Source organism: Chionomys nivalis, chromosome 22, assembly GCF_950005125.1.
Source record: "Chionomys nivalis chromosome 22, mChiNiv1.1, whole genome shotgun sequence".
Classification (NCBI taxonomy): domain Eukaryota; kingdom Metazoa; phylum Chordata; class Mammalia; order Rodentia; family Cricetidae; genus Chionomys; species Chionomys nivalis.
This window is the reverse complement of record NC_080107.1, coordinates 46,196,837-46,212,983: the sequence shown is the minus strand read 5'-3', so window position 1 is coordinate 46,212,983 and position 16,147 is coordinate 46,196,837. Positions and strand designations below refer to the sequence as shown.

At 55.0% G+C, this 16,147-nt stretch overlaps 1 protein-coding gene across 1 annotated transcript in view; it reads right to left on the bottom strand.

The window, feature by feature from the left end:
- Ncs1 (neuronal calcium sensor 1) overlaps positions 1-15,052 on the bottom strand; it is a 52,128-nt gene extending 37,076 nt beyond the window's left edge. Inside the window, exon 1 of the mRNA XM_057754950.1 lies at positions 14,604-15,052. Within this exon, the coding sequence (XP_057610933.1) occupies positions 14,604-14,667 (64 nt within the window). The 5' untranslated portion in view covers positions 14,668-15,052. The remainder of the gene's footprint in view (positions 1-14,603) is intronic.
- Between the last annotated feature and the right edge of the window lie 1,095 nt (positions 15,053-16,147).

Here is a 16,147-nt window from a genome sequence, read left to right as displayed (position 1 = left end):
AGCCTTCTCTACCACCAGACTGGAAACCTTGCAAGAGATGGAGTCCTATAGGGGGCAAATGCCACCTTATGCACCACCACCCCTGCAGGGAGATGCTGGCCTGAGGTGTTCCTTGCAAACTCGGGGAGGCAGGGGCACTTTTCCAGGTCTCATACAGCCCAGTTCCACAATGCTTCCCAGACTGCCTTTGCTGTTACTCGTGCCAAGAAGTGCCAAGACGTTATTCAATTCTTAGAAGGCTCTTCCACTAAACTGTGTGTATCTTGTGACTTTGGGCAACTTAACCTCAGTTTCTGCAAAATGGGAGTAATGATAGTGATGCCTTCCTGATAGGATGATCTTAAGACACATGGAATTCTCAGTTCCTCATCTGTCCTTCAATTACAGCAGGCCAGACTCTGGGTAGAGGTGCAGCAGTGACCCATACGGGCCCCTGTCCTCCAAACCCCTGATACATCCAGGACAGACCTAAGCATAGCTGTCTAGTCTCCTATGTGATAAGAAAGGAAAGATAGAGGGACAAAATGAAGAGGAGAACATAGCTCACTTGGTAAAGAGCTTGCCTGTCATGCACAGAACCGTAAGTTCAATTCCAGCATCCTTCACCATAACTGCTTCACACCTGTGATCCCAGCACTTGAGTCAATCTATGTAGCAAGTGGGAGGCCAGCCTGGGCTACATGGGTCTCTGTCTGAGATGGGGGTGGGAACTGGGGAGGGGAGCGAGCAGAGAGGATTCCACCCTGGCCAGGAGGGTGGAGGACAAGGCTGTATGGAGGTTTACCGGGAAGCAGAGAGCGGTCCTCGGTCCTCTGACAGGCAGAAGAGAGCGGAGGGGATCAGCCAGAAGCAGCTGCCGGCCCAGCTCAGACCTCACAGAGCTCAGGAGGTGCCCCAGGTGGCCACACTCTGCTGGAACAAAGCCTTAGCCACAGGAGGCTGTTGCCATCCGGGCAGAGGGAACACAAGTGTCCAGAAGCATTAGCAACTGTTCCTGTTATTAATTAAAGTGTCACAGAAGCCACCGGAGAAGGGACAACATGGTAGGACCTACTGGCAAGCCACCTCCCTCCTGTCCCAGGGTGCACCTTTCCACTTCAGCTCATGCCCTTATGATCCCCTCCCTCCATCCTGGGATGGGGACACCCAGGGCTGGTCACCATCCGCAGTTCAGGCATGCCTGTTCAGTCACAGTTGCTAATGTCACAACCCATGGAGCAAAGATGCCCAGAACAGGAGTGGGGGAAGGGTGGTGAGGGATTCCTGCTGCAGAACAGGGGAGAGAGGTAAAATAAGATGCCCCTCCCCTCTGCCCCAGAAGGGTGCAAAGCTCCCAGCCAGGGGATAACTAGCCCAACTGGCAGGGACGTGGCTGGGGAGGGAAGCAGCCCCGCCTTCGGCCAGCTCCTCCACTCCTCCACTCCCCACCACCTGCCCCAGACGCAGTGACCCTGCTGCAGAAACCTATCTGCAGCCCCTGAGCTCCGGCAGAGAGCCCAGAATAGTTCTGGGACGTGAATTCCAAGGCATTTGGCCTGGAGAATCGCAATACACGCAGCTCTAAGCAAATGACGTGCTCAAGTGCTGCTTCTGGAGCTGGCCCTTTAAGAGCCAAGGTAGGGGCGTGGTCCTGACCTGCTCTCCAAAGAGGAGGCACCTCAGTGACTCAACGTCGAGCTCTCGGAGCAGAGGAATTGGAGGACCCCTAGCTGGCTGGGCAGGAGGTTGGCTGCTGTCAGTCACTAGTCTAAGTGACAGGTATAGAGGCCCAAGTAGAAACATGTAGCACCATAAGTCAGGCTGTAACCCTGACCACAGCATCTGCCGGTACCGTCATCTCCTAAGCTACACAGGATCCCCAGCTGCTTTACAACCTGTTTCCCAAGCTGCTTCTCTATGGAGGCTGCTGTGCATGGGGCTCAACAGGCACCTCTTGGAGCAGAGACCACCCTTTCTCTCTCTGTGGACAAGAACCGGAAGCTCAGGAGGCAGGGGTGCTAGTGGAGTTTCTGGCCTAACAAGCACAAGGTCCTGGACTAGGTCCCCGGCACTTCACAAACCAGGTGTGGTAGCACCATGATTGTAGATGGAGGCATGGGGTGGGGGTGGGGGTGGGGATCAGAGGTTCAAGGTCATCTTCAGCTACACAGGGAGTTTGAAGCCAACCTGGGCTACAAGAAATGCTGTCAAGAAAGTAAGGAAAGAAGGAGGGAGAGAAGGAAGGGAGGGAGGGAGGGGAGGGGAGGGGAGTGGAGGAGAGGGGAGGGAAGGAAGGAGGGAAGGAAGGAAGGAAGATTGGTTCAGGAGCTGGATCAGCTGGTGAAGTGCTTGTCCTGGAATTATGAGGACCTAACTTGAGACCATGTAAAAGGTGTGGTGGGTGTCAAGAACCCTTGGGGTTCACTGGCCAAACCAGCATATTGGTGAGCCCCAGACTCATGGAGACCTGTCTCAAATAAGGAAGAAAGCCATTGAAAAAACACCCAGCCCGTGCTTGTGACTTCCATACATACACACACACACACACACACACACACACACACACCTGAAAAGTTCAGAGGCAGGTGTAGCCAGGCCTACCTCTGTCCTGGCAACTCAGCCCCTTACCTGTCTAGCTCAGAGTGCTTGGTAGACACCACATGGGACTCCAGCCACATGCGTCCACCTCCTCCCAAACCACCTCCTGGCCACAGGTCCTCAGAGCAGCCCTGTCCTGAGGTGTTCATACCAGAAGCTGCTGCCCGGCAAACCTTCTGGCCCAGATCTCCTCTCCTCTGCCTCCTACTCCTCCCTCCGTCGGGGCATCCCACACCAGCAAAGGAATACACTGAACTGAGACATCACCTAAGCCCTCCAAATGAGCCTAGGCCAGGTAGGTTTCCATTACACCAACGGCTTAATTTGACATTTAAACTGGCCTCACGTCTGTCTCTCCACAAGATAATGCATACCATATAGGACAGAGAACCAACTATCAATGCTGCCTTGTGCCAGCACCATAGGGTAAACTGAGGCAGAGGCAGATAGTCTGTAACCACTTTCTCGACCAGGAAATGAGAAGTAAAGAGGCAGCCTGAGGAGCCCCATAACCAGCTGGGCCTTCCGCTGGGCCCAGGGTTCTCTACCTTCCTCCCAAAGCCTCAGGGCATCCTTCCAAAAATGCCCTAGGGCCCTCTCAGAACCGCCCTCCAATGCAGGGAAGCAGGTGTCCCAGTCAGGGCTCCTAAAGCAGGAAACTATATTTTAATGGCTGCTTTTAGTTTTAATTAAGACCATGTTCCCCTGGAGCCCAGCAAGGGCCCCATGACAAGCAGCGAGGAGACAATTGTGACCCTGCCTGGTTGCCTGTGTAGACTACAGAGCCCCAGAGGGTTCAGGACCATGGCAAGAGGCCCGGTGCCCAGGAGCACAGGCTCTGAACAGGCCCAGCTCCCCGTCTGCACAGTGCACACCATGTATTTTTGAACAGAAGGAAAGCATTCGTCCCCCCCCACAGTGCCAAAAATAGCCTCGTCTCCGCTCTGAAGGGGAGCTTTGGTTCCTACTAAGAGGCAGGTGCGGGAGGGCGGGAAGGAGGGATGAGCCGCTGGCTGTCTCCCCAGCCACCAAATTCACAAGGGACTGTGGTCTCCACTAGGCCTAATCTGCTAAAGCCCTGGAGCCCCCAGACCCAGAAGAGGTCCCAGAAGAAAGGGCTAAGTCCGGATAGGGAAGCAGGCTTGGGATGGAATGGAAGAAGCGTGGATCATCATTGGGCTGTTTACTTCAGTCTTGGATTTTCTCTTCATCTTATGTTGGTGGGATGGGGCGGGGCAGACAGCCGGTCAGCCCCACAAAGAGCCCCACCGTCAGCCCACAGCCCACAGCCAAGTCAAGGAGAGTTAACACACTGCCACCCAAGTTAGACACTGGTAGGCAGGGCTGCTGGCCTCGGTGCCAGTTGTGAGCGGCTGAGGATGGGTCAAGGGAGGTGGCCTGCTCCTCTGGGCAGACGAAGCACGGTTCAAAGTTCATCCACCCACACTGTAGCAAGTCTGCAAGGGGCGTGGCTCCCTCCATAGATGTGTGAAGCCACCAGGATGCAGTGAGAGAGGGCCGCGGAGCCCGCACCAGTGTCTTCACATCCTCCCCTCCAGGTCGGGCTCCAGCACTTTGCCCATTTCACAGACTGCTCCCGAGCTCAGCAAGAGAGGGCTGAGCTGACGTCCCAGCAGGAAGTGGGAAGAAGGATTCAAAGCTGGTCTTGGGGGAAGGGAATCCCTGAGCTGCAGCTCCCCACAGCAGACAGCACAGCACACAGACCTCTGGCTCCAAGTCCTCCCTCCCCTTACAGAGGCACCAACGAGACGACGAACAAGCTGAGGGGCAGAAGAAGGGCAGAGGAAGTGAGGGCCTGTGTGTGCGCTTCCAAGTCCAAACCATTTTCTGGTTCCCACAGCAACTCTTGGTTAAAAATAAAAATAATAATAATAATAAGAGAAATCTGGAAAATGAGGTCACTGTCCCCAAAAGGCCAGAGCTGTGGGTGACCTGGGCAGCTGTGGCCCCAGCCGGGAGTGAGAGAGTGGTGGCACTCGATGCTGAAAACTGGAGCCCAAAATAAAGCAGCAAAGCGTGCTATTTCTGCCTGGGTTAAACATTCCTCAGAGCCGCATTCCTCCACCCGCTGGCATCCAGGACACAGGGCTCTGAGTCCACCAGCTTCCTGGGCCACCTTGGGAAGCCAGGCGTGCCAGAGCCAGTCCTTTCCTAGGCCCCTAACCTGTGCTCCTCAGGCCAGGGGAGCCCCTCCCCCCAGCTGAATAACTGATCTCCCCAGAGTTGAGATAAAAAAATCATACCATACAGACAAAAGGACAGACAGGAAAGGGAGACTTTCTAAGAGGAGCATTCAGATACAAGGCCTTGGCTGGACCTGGCTCCCCCTCCACACACACACCTGCTCCTGACAATTGCTAGGGGCCACAGGCTGGCTGTGCGGGCCAGGCAAGTGGGATCAAAGGGAAGGGCCCAGAAAGAACAGTCTGGAAAACTTATGGGGACAATGGAAGCCACATCTGCCTGCCTTCTCCATTGTAGCCGTAGGCTCTGCTGCACAGCTATCAAAAGCCACAAGACATGATCTAAGCCTCAAGGAGCGGTCAGTCACTGGGGACTCTATGTCACTGTGTCCCTGAATCCACATCCTCCTTTATCCAAAGACACATCCTAAGGCAGCAGGCTGTGCCACGCACAGGGTAGGGTATCTGTCAAGGGCACTCCAGGTCCCATCGCACCCTGGGACATCTCATTTCCCAGCCCTGGCCTGCCACAAAAGCAGGAACAGGGGGCTGGGGAGATGGCTCAGTCAATAAAGTGCCTGCTAGAGGACCCGAGAGCCCAGAGCCCAGAGCCGGAACCCGTGTGAAAGCTGGGCATGGTAAAACTGTGGCTGAGGAGATGCACAGATCCCTGCAGCTCTATGGCCAGCCTAACCAATCAGTGAGCTCCTGGTTTAGTGAGAGACCATGACTCTAAAGGTAAGGTGGGAGACGCATGAGGGCAGCCTCTGGCTTACACACACACACACACACACACCATTGTAGGCATGCACGCGCGTGTGCGCACATGCGCGCACATACACGTGCGCGCGCACACACACACACACGAGGGTAGTGCAGATACTGTGAAATGGGAGCACTACTCTCAGGCTCAGAGGCTGGGGGGCCAACATGAGACCCCAGAGGCAGACACATTATCTTCTTCTGCCTCCCTTGGGGTAGGTAGAGGTTAAGAGAGGCCCGGGGGCTGGGGATTGGGATCAACAGTCCCCTGCACCCTCCTGACCACACTCACTGAACACCTCCAGGACTTCCAATAAGATCGCCCTCCCATGGGGCCTCACCCCTGCCTCCGTCCTGCAGAGTCAAGGCAGGAGTTGCTCAAATATCCATGGGAGGCAAGACATGCTACTCACTGCCTGGCCTCACACCCACCCCATAAATGCAGAACATTTGGCCAGCGTCTGACACTCCAGGGGTGGGTGCTCAACTATCCTGTGCTCAGAGATTACAGAAGAGTATGCTCATGATGGGAAGCATGTTTTGGCCATACAGGGATGAGATTAGCCTGAGCCCGGGACTAATGCTAACTGGCTAAAAGATCTTGTATGTCCCTGAGCCTGCCTGGGCTTCCTTTCCATTTTCTATAAAACAGGTGCCAATCCCCATTCTCAGCCATGGGCTGTGTGTGGGGGGGGGGGGCTATACTATGTGACAACTGCTTCCTGCCCGTACTCCTGACACCAAGCTCTCACGTGATAGACTAGTCCCCATTATACTACGCATCCTAATGGTACTCCCTCATGCCCACCTCAGTTGGTCTCTGAAGACAACTGCGGGAAGGGTGAGGAGGACTTGACAAGCAGCGGTCATATTCCCCAGTCTCAGAGCCATGGCTGAGATGGCCTGTGGCCTATGTAAGGTCTCTCTCTCTCCAGCCTCCACCCCCAAATACATCTGCATTTACAACCTGCACAGAGCTACCCCCACCACACACACCCAGACACGATGTGTATTCATGCAGACTGAGATGGCTCACCCACTCCTGACACATGGCATGACCTTGTCACACTCAGAACATGAACACGTGAGTCAGAGCTTGCACATGTGACCCTCACCCCCTATCCAGCCTGCAACACCCACACAGGCACCCACATATGTTCACGCTGAACCCCCACACCCCCACAGAGCCTTCTGTGCTTCCCACCAGCAAAGACTGGGTGTTAAGTACTCAGGCCCAAGGTTCAACGGGACCAGGCACAAACCCTAGCTGTATCGCTTGCCAAACTAGCCACAGGCTGCACTTGTCACGTCTACGCCCTACCTCCAAGATTGCCTGTCTTTATCTGTGAGAGGGACCGTGCAGGGAGCCGGTGATGGAATCTCCTGAGCACTGAGTACGGTTCCGGGCTGCAGGGAATGTGCATCACCAGACTCTAGCCATCTGATGCTTTCAGAATTCTCCTCCATCCTTGGTGATCAAAGAGGGGTGGGGCTGAGAAGAGCTGATAAATCCAACACTACACATCCAACCCCACCAATCCTGCATGATTGGGGTGTTATCATCCCAACTCCCAGATGAGGACACGGAGACATCAAGAACCTACAACAGGGCCTTGGTGATTAAGAGCACTCACTGCTCTTGCAGAAGACCCGGGGCTTGGTTCCCAGCATCCACACCAGGCAGCTGGCAGTGCCTGTAGCTTCGGTTCCAAGGGCTTCAGTGCCCCCTTCTGGCCTCCACAGATATCTGACTACACAGGCTGCACATAAACTCACACAGACACACAAATACTCACACACAAAAATTAAACCTTCAGGGACAGGCACAGAATGCTCCTTTCAATTAACATTGGGTTTTTCCTTGATAGAACTACTTTAAACAAAGTGCAGCACAGCAGACGTCTGCAGTGAAGAAGCAAAGATAACACCCACCAAAACCTTAACACATTCTGGCAAAATGGAAGGCATCCTGGCAAGAGTTCAAGGCCCATGGTCCCCTCATACTTTTGTGCAATCTTAGGAAAGGTACTAAAAAATTCGGGGCTTTGAGGGTTGTGCATATAATTCAGTGGCTAGAGTACTTGCAGCACGCACAAAGCCCTGGATTCCATCTCCAGCACTACATGAACAGGGTGGAGTGGTGCTTGCCTGTAACCACAGCATTAGGGAAGAGGCAGGAATTATAAGTTCAAGGTCATCCTCAGCTAACTGGTGAATTCTAGGCCAGCCTGAGCTACATGAGACTGTCTCAAAAGCTAACAAGGATGGATGGATGGATGGATGGATGGATGGATGGATGGATGGCTGGCTGGCTGGATGGATGGATGGATGGATGGCTATTTCACCTGTCTCTCCTTAAAGATAAATAACCCAAAATGAGATTATGGCCTTAAAGCCATGGTATATTTTGAAAGGCTTCTTTTTTTTTCTTTTGAGCAAGGTCTCCTTGTGCATTCTGAACTGCCTTTGAAGTCCCAACTCTCCTCTTTCCATCTCTGGAGGAGTCCTAGAATTACAGCATGCACCTCCATGCCTGGCTTGAAAGGCTTTTGGTTCAAACTGGCTGACTTGCTTTCTAGAAGGGCGCTCAGACCACATTTTCAGCTACAGTGGGGGAGCACGGGCCACCTTCCTGCATCCTCACCAGCAATGGCTGTCACCATTTGACTCCATTGCTGCCAATCTCATGGGGGAAGAAAAGAAACATGGCCTCAAGTTCATCTCATTCATTACTATTAAATAGAATTCAAGAATCTTTGATCTGGAAGACTCTTGGGACCATGTGGTTGGAGGCCCTGGTGTGTGTGTGTGTGTGTGTGCGTGTGCGCATGCACATGTGTACATGCATATGCATGCATGTGTGTATTCATGCAGGTTCGCTAGGCAAGGACTCTACCAACGGAGCCACATACCCAGCCCATGTATAAAGACTCGAAACAGAAATAGTCATCAAGCTCTATAATGGGGCAGACGCAATATAGCTGTCTAGTAACAGAGGATTAAATGAAAACATTTTGCATGCATATGTTGCAACGTTAAAAACAAACAAAACCGACATAGGTCAGTAGGATAATTAAGTGTGTAAAAGCACTTCTCCCTCGCCTGGAGACCTGAGTTCAATCCCAGAACCAACATGGGAGAAGAGAACTGACTCATAGTTTGTCCTCTGACCTAAACACACATGCACGCACACGCACGCACACATGCGCGCACATGCATGCATGCACACGCACACACACACATGCACGTGCGCACACACACATACGTGCGCATACACACGCACACACTCGCGCACCTGCGCGTGCACACACACACACCAACAGCGGAGGAGCACGGGCCACCTTCCTGCAGTCTCACCAGCACCGTCTGTCACTGTTTGACTCTATCGCTGCCAATCTCATAGGGGATTGGCACACAAAATAATGTAATTAACAAAATATCCAAGCTAGAAATCAAAAGTAGACAACCCCAAAGCCACAGAATGGTGAAGAATGTCTATGGAGTCCCTCTGAGTATTCCTTGAAATACCCCTGGACTCTGTCAGGCCACCCCCAGTGACACCCTTAGTTCGTTGCCATGATCGTCCTTGGTCCCTATTACTGCCTTCTTCATTTCTTAGACTATAGCCAAGAATGCTCTTGCTAAACCTTACCTTGTATTGCCCCCCAACTCTGTACCTCCCTTCCAGAGCTCCCCACCTGTCTTAGAAAACATCTAAGTTCCTATCTATGAACTGAGGGTGACTCTGGCGAGTCCCGCTCACCCCCAGTGTCCCACAACCTGTGCCATGTGGGCCTCAGACCTCGACCTGGAGCAGAGGAGGCGCCATCCTGAGGGGGGTGGGCTGCCAGGATAAGGATCCACAGAGACACCTGAGGTCGGGAGAACTGCCTGAGTAGGGACAGGAGGAACCAGGCACATGCCACATAGAGCCATGAGGGACAAGGACAGAGAAGAGCCCAGGATTCGTGGCCCAAGTCCTACAATGGCCGGGCAGATGCACGCCCCTGCAGCCAGCAGAGAACACAGTGATCGGAGATTGCCGGGGAAGCGCTGGGCACCAGGTACCACACTTTTCCTCCACGTACCCTGAATCCTCCTCAGCTCCAGGGCTCATCATGAAGTCCGTTTTCCAGAGGAGGAGGGAGGGTGTCCTCCTACCACAGGAAATGGCTAGAGCCTCCTAATATCTGGGTTATTGAACCCTAGTCTCGCCCAGGGGCTCTGCTTCCATGAGGCCCCATGCCCTCTCTGGCCTTCGGAGATTTGTCTTTTCCTGTGGAACCACACAGCTATGCAGAGAGGTGTCACAGCCGAATACGCGGGGCCCAGAGAAGACAGGTGACTAACTTAACGTCACAGAACCTGTGGGGATCTAGCCTGCTCTCACAGAGCTGGACAGCCCTAGTAAGGTGCCCACCTCAACAGTGAGTCTCACCTAAGTTTCTCTTGCTGCTTTGTCCCACCCTCAGTGAAGGAAGACAGGCACCCAGAGACAACAGAAACCCCTATCTCTGGTCCTTCCCTCTCCTGGGCACTACATCCCCATGGAGCCATCACTCCAGCTCTGGAATGTGTCCCAAGATGTACGTCAGAGACTGCCTCCCCCAAGGTTTCGCTCTGATTGATAAGAGCTGGGTAGAGGCAACTGAGCAGGGGACCTTCTTTATCCTAAACAACAGACTTCTCGGGGTCCCTGGACAGCCAAAAGCCAGAAACCTGCGAGTCCAGCTGATAACTCCCCGTACCTCTCAGCCTGACCCCACCTGATGTCCCAGGCCCCTGTGGTGTCCGCTGCTGTACAGACACCGAGTGCACTCCTTCCCGCTCTTCCCTAATCTGCTGTGTGCTAGAAAACCACTGGGACGTCCAGGAAGAAGCAGACGAGGCTCAAGGTTGCCAGGCAAGGTCAAGGCCAAGCTGAAACTGACCAAGTGACAAGATGTGACCCCCCTCCCCCAACTCCTGAACGGAAGGACTCTGGAAAGGAGCCAGCAGAAGTGAGGGATAGGAAGAGGCCGCGGAGGATAAAGGAATCTCTGCCCTTGCACGCCCTAAGACCGAAAAAAGGATTCGCGTGCCACCTGGCCGTATCCACCAGAGGCAGAACTGTGTCTCTCGTTCCTTCTTATACATGTGCCCAGCAAAGTGGGCACTCAGCGAATGGCAGACTAGGACAGTTCCAACACGGCTACCATGCAAAAGCAAGAGCCTGCTAGACCTCACTCCATCCTGAGGGACTGTGCTAAGCTCAAAGACTGGGGCGACACGGAGAGCTATCTGCAGAGATGGAACCCATGAACAAAAGACATTCAAGGCTGTTCAGGATGAAGCTTAAAGCTGAGGCGGGGGTTCACTGATAAAGCACTTGTTTTTTGTGTGTGAGGCCCTGGGTTCCATCCCAGCAACGGAGGAGGAGAAGGGGTGTGAGCAATGCATTCAAAGCAACAGCGACACGTTTGGGAACAGTCACCGGTTACTAACCAACACTCCACATCACACCTCTGCTCACTTCCTACTACCGAGACCATACCCATTTTGCAGAGGAGGAAAGCAAGGCTCAGTTAGGCAAGAGGGAAGGCTTACTCTTCAGCTTGAATATACAGAGATGCAACAGTCTTACCAATCAGCTCAAAGAGAGTGAGGCAGACCCCCACCCACAGAAACCCCACTGCTGTTCATGCCAGCCTGTGAGTCCTGCCTAAGCTAGGGGGCAGAGGTAGAAGGGTCTTCCTCTCTGCTAACCTGCTGCCCTTAGAGATGGAGGAAATTCCAGCGAAGGTGGGTGCACACCGTGTCAGTAAATAATCTCTGCATTGGAAGAGCATAGGACGTTCCAGAGCAGTATGCAGGAAAGACGGTCCTCTTCAGACAGGCTGAAGTCAGGTACACTGTCAAGTCCTCGCGGAGCCTTCAGCCCTTCCCCTGCTTACACAGATGCACAGACACATGCACGGACCACAAACTGTAGTAGATCCGTGCCACCCAGGATGGTACTCCGCATAGACTCAGGCAGGCCCATGGGGCCCCCAACCTAGACCTTGCAACACAGGACAGCTGGGACCTGCAGCGTAAGTCAAGAGTTTTGGTTCTTCAACTGGATCTCCCCAGAACCAAAATCAGTATATGACTTTCTTGCTCTCATTTTGTGTGTTGGTTCACGTGTGTGTGTATGTACGTGCACATGTATGAGTGTGTGTGTGTGTGTGTGTGTGTGTATAGATGGACTCTACCCTTGTGAATACAGATGAAGGCCAGAAGTCAGTGCTGGCATCTTCTCCTATGACCCTCCACCTTATTCTGCTTTTAAAGGTTTTGATTTTTAACTACGTGTGGGGGAGGGGGCTGCGCATGTGAGTGAAGAGCCCATAGAGACCAGAGACTTTGGCTTACATTGAGCTTGAGTTACAGACAGTTGTGAGTCATGGGCATGGGTGCTAGGGAATCGAACTCTGGTCCCTAAGAAATAGCAGCGCTCATTCTTACCACTAAGCCATCTCCCCAACCCCTCCGTATTATTTGAGGCAGAGCTCACCATTTCAGCTAGACCGACTGGTCAGTGAGTTCCCAGGATCCCTCTGTATCTGCCTGCCAGTGCTAGAGTTACAGACATCAGCCACAGTATCAGGCTCTCACATGGGTGGGTACTGGGGACGAGAACTCAGGTCCTCACGCCTGCATGAGCCATCTCTCCAGCCTCGTGAGTTACACCTTTAGGGGTCCAATCCCAGATCTCAGCCCAGACCTAAGAGAAGAACTGCCCAAGTACCAGGGACTTTGCAAACTCTTCAGGAGATGGTGACATTTGGGACTACTTCCTGGGTGATGCGTCTCTTGATCCCGGAATTCCCCAGAAGAAAGAGTAGATGTCGCCAATACCTCATGAGAAAGAAAAAAGTACAGCCGGGGCCTGCCACAGGCTGCAAGCACTGATGGAATTATTTTACTTCCACAAGGATCTGCAGATCTATAAAGTGCCCACGCCAGAAGAAATGGTTGTTGGGCACACCAAGACCTGCCTGGAGGGAGCTGGCTTCCACGGGGAGACAGGTCAGAGGCCAGGGAATCCCCCTACCCCTAATAAGGTCTTAGTGGAGGAAAAGCGCCCTGACGAAACTGTTCTACATCACAAAAGCTCAGCAGATCACCACCAAGCTCTGCTTAGAGCTTTGCTGGCCCCATTCTCCCCAAGTTGATGGCCAGCCTAACAGAGATGCATGTAGCTGGCAGAGCATCTTGGCTCCTCGGGGGTCTTCTGAATTCAGAATCCACCAGCATAGGCCAGCACGGGAAAAGAAGCACAGAAGGGCTTTTTTTTTTTTTTTTTTTTTTTTGGTTTCTCGAGACAGGGTTTTTCTGTGGTTTTGGAGCCTGTCCTGGAACTAGCTCTGTAGACCAGGCTGGTCTCTAACTCAGAGATCCGCCTGCCTCTGCCTCCCAAGTGCTGGGATTAAAGGCGTGCGCCACCATCGCCCGGCTCACAGAAGGGCTTTTTACCATACGTCTGAGGTCTCTCCCTGGACACAGCTTCAGGGCCACATACCTAGGTGCAATCCCAGCACTGCCCAGAGCCTGTGACAAGCTAGCTACGCCAGATAGCCTATTTCCTCTCTGCGAACAGCTGTAGTGCACAGAACGTGCCAAGTTGTTGGTGTGCAGTTATGCTAAGGACGAAGTTAATGGGGCATGACACACTCAATAAGCAGGACACTGACCTCATACGGCTCATTGGGGCCACCAGCCTTCCCACCATGGAGACAATCTGGTACACCCCACGCCACCGTTTCTAGAGAAGTCCATGGAATCCTCTACCCTCCCCAGACCCTGGGGTCCTGAGGGCGTCCCGCCCACGGTCCACCTGCTAATGACTGTGGGCCACACCTTGGAGGGTCCAGTCAACCTCACAAACAGTAGAAAAGGCCGCCCACCCACTCTGGAAAGAGAGAGAGGAGGCTTGGGCTGAGGGGCACATCTCCAAGAGCAGTCCATGGATGTGGCCTTCCTTATGCCCAGTTCCTTAGGCCAGGAGAGCCCAGTCAGTAGGGCTCCCTTTGTTCTAAGTCTCTGGAGAATGAGGAGTATGGGGCTAAGGTGCTAAAAGACCGACATGGGGGGCGGGGAGAGCAGAGGCCATGCACTGCACCAGAGCCTCCAACTACACCCAGCTGCCAGTCAACTGTCTGCCTTTCTGGATGGTGCAGAGCTGGCTCAGTCAAAGATGCCCAGGACCCACTTCGGAGGTTTCACCCCATGACCAGGCCACTGCTGCCCTGCAAGTCAAACAGCCTGGCAGAGACCCTTCCACACATTCATGCATCTCCTGCTTCCCAAAATAAAAGAGGGTGGTCAGGGCCTATAGCCATGAGCCCCTGGAGAAGCTGCCAGGAGGGGGACGCCTGGTGAAGAGACACTGGAGATGCAGAGACAGAAGATCTGTGAAGTTGGGCAAGTGGAGAGCCACACCTGGGACTGATCTAAAGGACTGGAGTGGAACACACCTTCCTTCATCCGGCAGCCCGGGCTGTATAAACCCATTTCCTGGTGCGGCAAACAGACAGGAGCAAGGAAAAGAGGAGATGAAGAATACATCTAAGAAGGCGCCCGGGACCCTTGGACCCTCACCGCCACTGCCTGAGCGCTCTACCAATCTCGCCACCCTTCTCCCTCCCAACACACAGTCACATTTGCCAGGAAGGGGGCGACAGGCCAACCTCGCAGCGGCAGGAGCCGCCGCATCATCATTAGGCATGAATCACCCACCCACCCCACTCCAAGCAGCGGAGTCACACTACGCCCGGGCGCCCCCTCCCGGGACCACCGCCCCCCTGCCCCAGAACAGCCGGAGCCCTTAGGACTGGAGGGGCCGCGGGTGGGCTGGAGATGTCCTGAGGACCTAGGATGGTCCCTAGCGCGTGCTGACAGGCGACATCCTGCCAGGGCCGGGGGCGGGGGCGCGGGTAGAACAATGGGCCAGGTGCGGGGCAGGGGCGCGGCCGGGAAGGGCGGAGGGAAGGTCGTGGTTCGATGTGGGATCAGGAATGGGGATCGGGGCGCACTCACAGTAGGTTTTTCTGGTCAGCTCCTCCACAACTTCAGGCTTCAACTTGCTGTTGGATTTCCCCATGCTCGGCGGCCACGGCCCCCGCTCCCCGGGCCGGACCCGCTTGGGGCGCCCAGCGGGAGCGGCTGGGTCGGGCCGGGGCGCGCGGAGGCCGGCAGGCCGGACTGGGCCGGGCCGGGGCCGCGCCTTTGTCTGGCCGTGCCCGCGCGTCCCGTACGCGGGACTCCGGCGGGCTGCGCGACCGCGGCTGGCTACTGGAAGGGTCTCGGGGACCCAGCGGCAAGGGTCAGGCCTTGGCGGTGCAGGCGGCCACGGCGCGGAGTTGCGCTGGGCTGGGCGCCGCAGCCGCCGGCGCTCGGTAGCCGCGGTCGTCCCTGGTTACTGGGCTGCGCAGCACATGCTCGTTGCCGCTGCGCCGCCGCCGCCCCTGCGCTCCCCGCCTCCCGCCCGCACCGGCGCGCCAGGGGTGGACTCGGAGCCGCCACTCAGAGCCCGGCGCCACCTCCCGCCCAGCACCCGCCGGGCGCGCAGCGCGCGTGGAGGCGCCCCCTTTCCTGTTGGCTCTCCCGGGATACCCGAGAGGTCGCCGCGCCACCCCCTTAACGGATCCATCCCCCTCTTCGTGGCGAGGCGGGCGGGGAGGGCCCGGAAAATCGGACGTGAACGAGGCCAAGTCCCTGCCCGGCGCAATTCATTCATTCCACTTGGATGTGTTAGGCGCTGGGGACGCGGCGGCCAACCGGACAGGCACGATCTCAGGCCTCTCTGGGAGCGTCCTGAAGTGCTGGCTGGCACGGGCTGTAGTGGGGACACTTATGTGCGGCCTTGTGGGAAGTGACCTCTAAGATCAGGTTGAGAAAGGAAGGGCTGGGGCGCCAAGAAAGGGTCTGGCCTGGGAGGGAGAGCAGCCTTGGTACCCCAGGCTCCAAGCAAGGTTGGGTAACCATCTGAGGCCAGGCAGAAGGGCCAGAGCTTCTGGAGATCAGCGTGGCAAGTCCGCTTTCCCCAAGGACCTGGCCTCTGTCCCGAGGGCTCAGGAGTACTGGCAATTTAGGCCTTCTCTGTTGTCGGGCTTGCCTGCCAGGGGGAGCTGAGCCTCCTAGTGGAACTTCATGCCTGGATGCTCAGAGGTCGGCACCTAGGAAGGGACTTCAGGGAGAGCCTAGCTGCCCTATCCCGGTCAGCGGGATGCAAACGGTGGTCCCTATAGGAGGAAGAGGAATGGAGGGGCGAGACACACGAGAAATGACGGCAAGACAGTATTTCTGATCAAGCCGCCGAGTTTATTATTTCTCAGAAGCTGTTATATAGCAAATGGGCAAGGGGGAGGGGAGGTGTCAGGTCTGCTGGAGTTCAGGCCTGGAGACGTCCCAGCTGATCGGTAAATACCGAGGGTCTGTGGCTGTTGACTAGCAAAGGAAATGCTAATGTTTTCTAAAAGCCTGCAAGTCTCACTAGGCTAATGTCCTAGGTCCGGAACTTGCCTGCAAAGGTGACTATCTTACTTGTGAACTTAAGATGGCTGTAATCAAAATACAGGTCT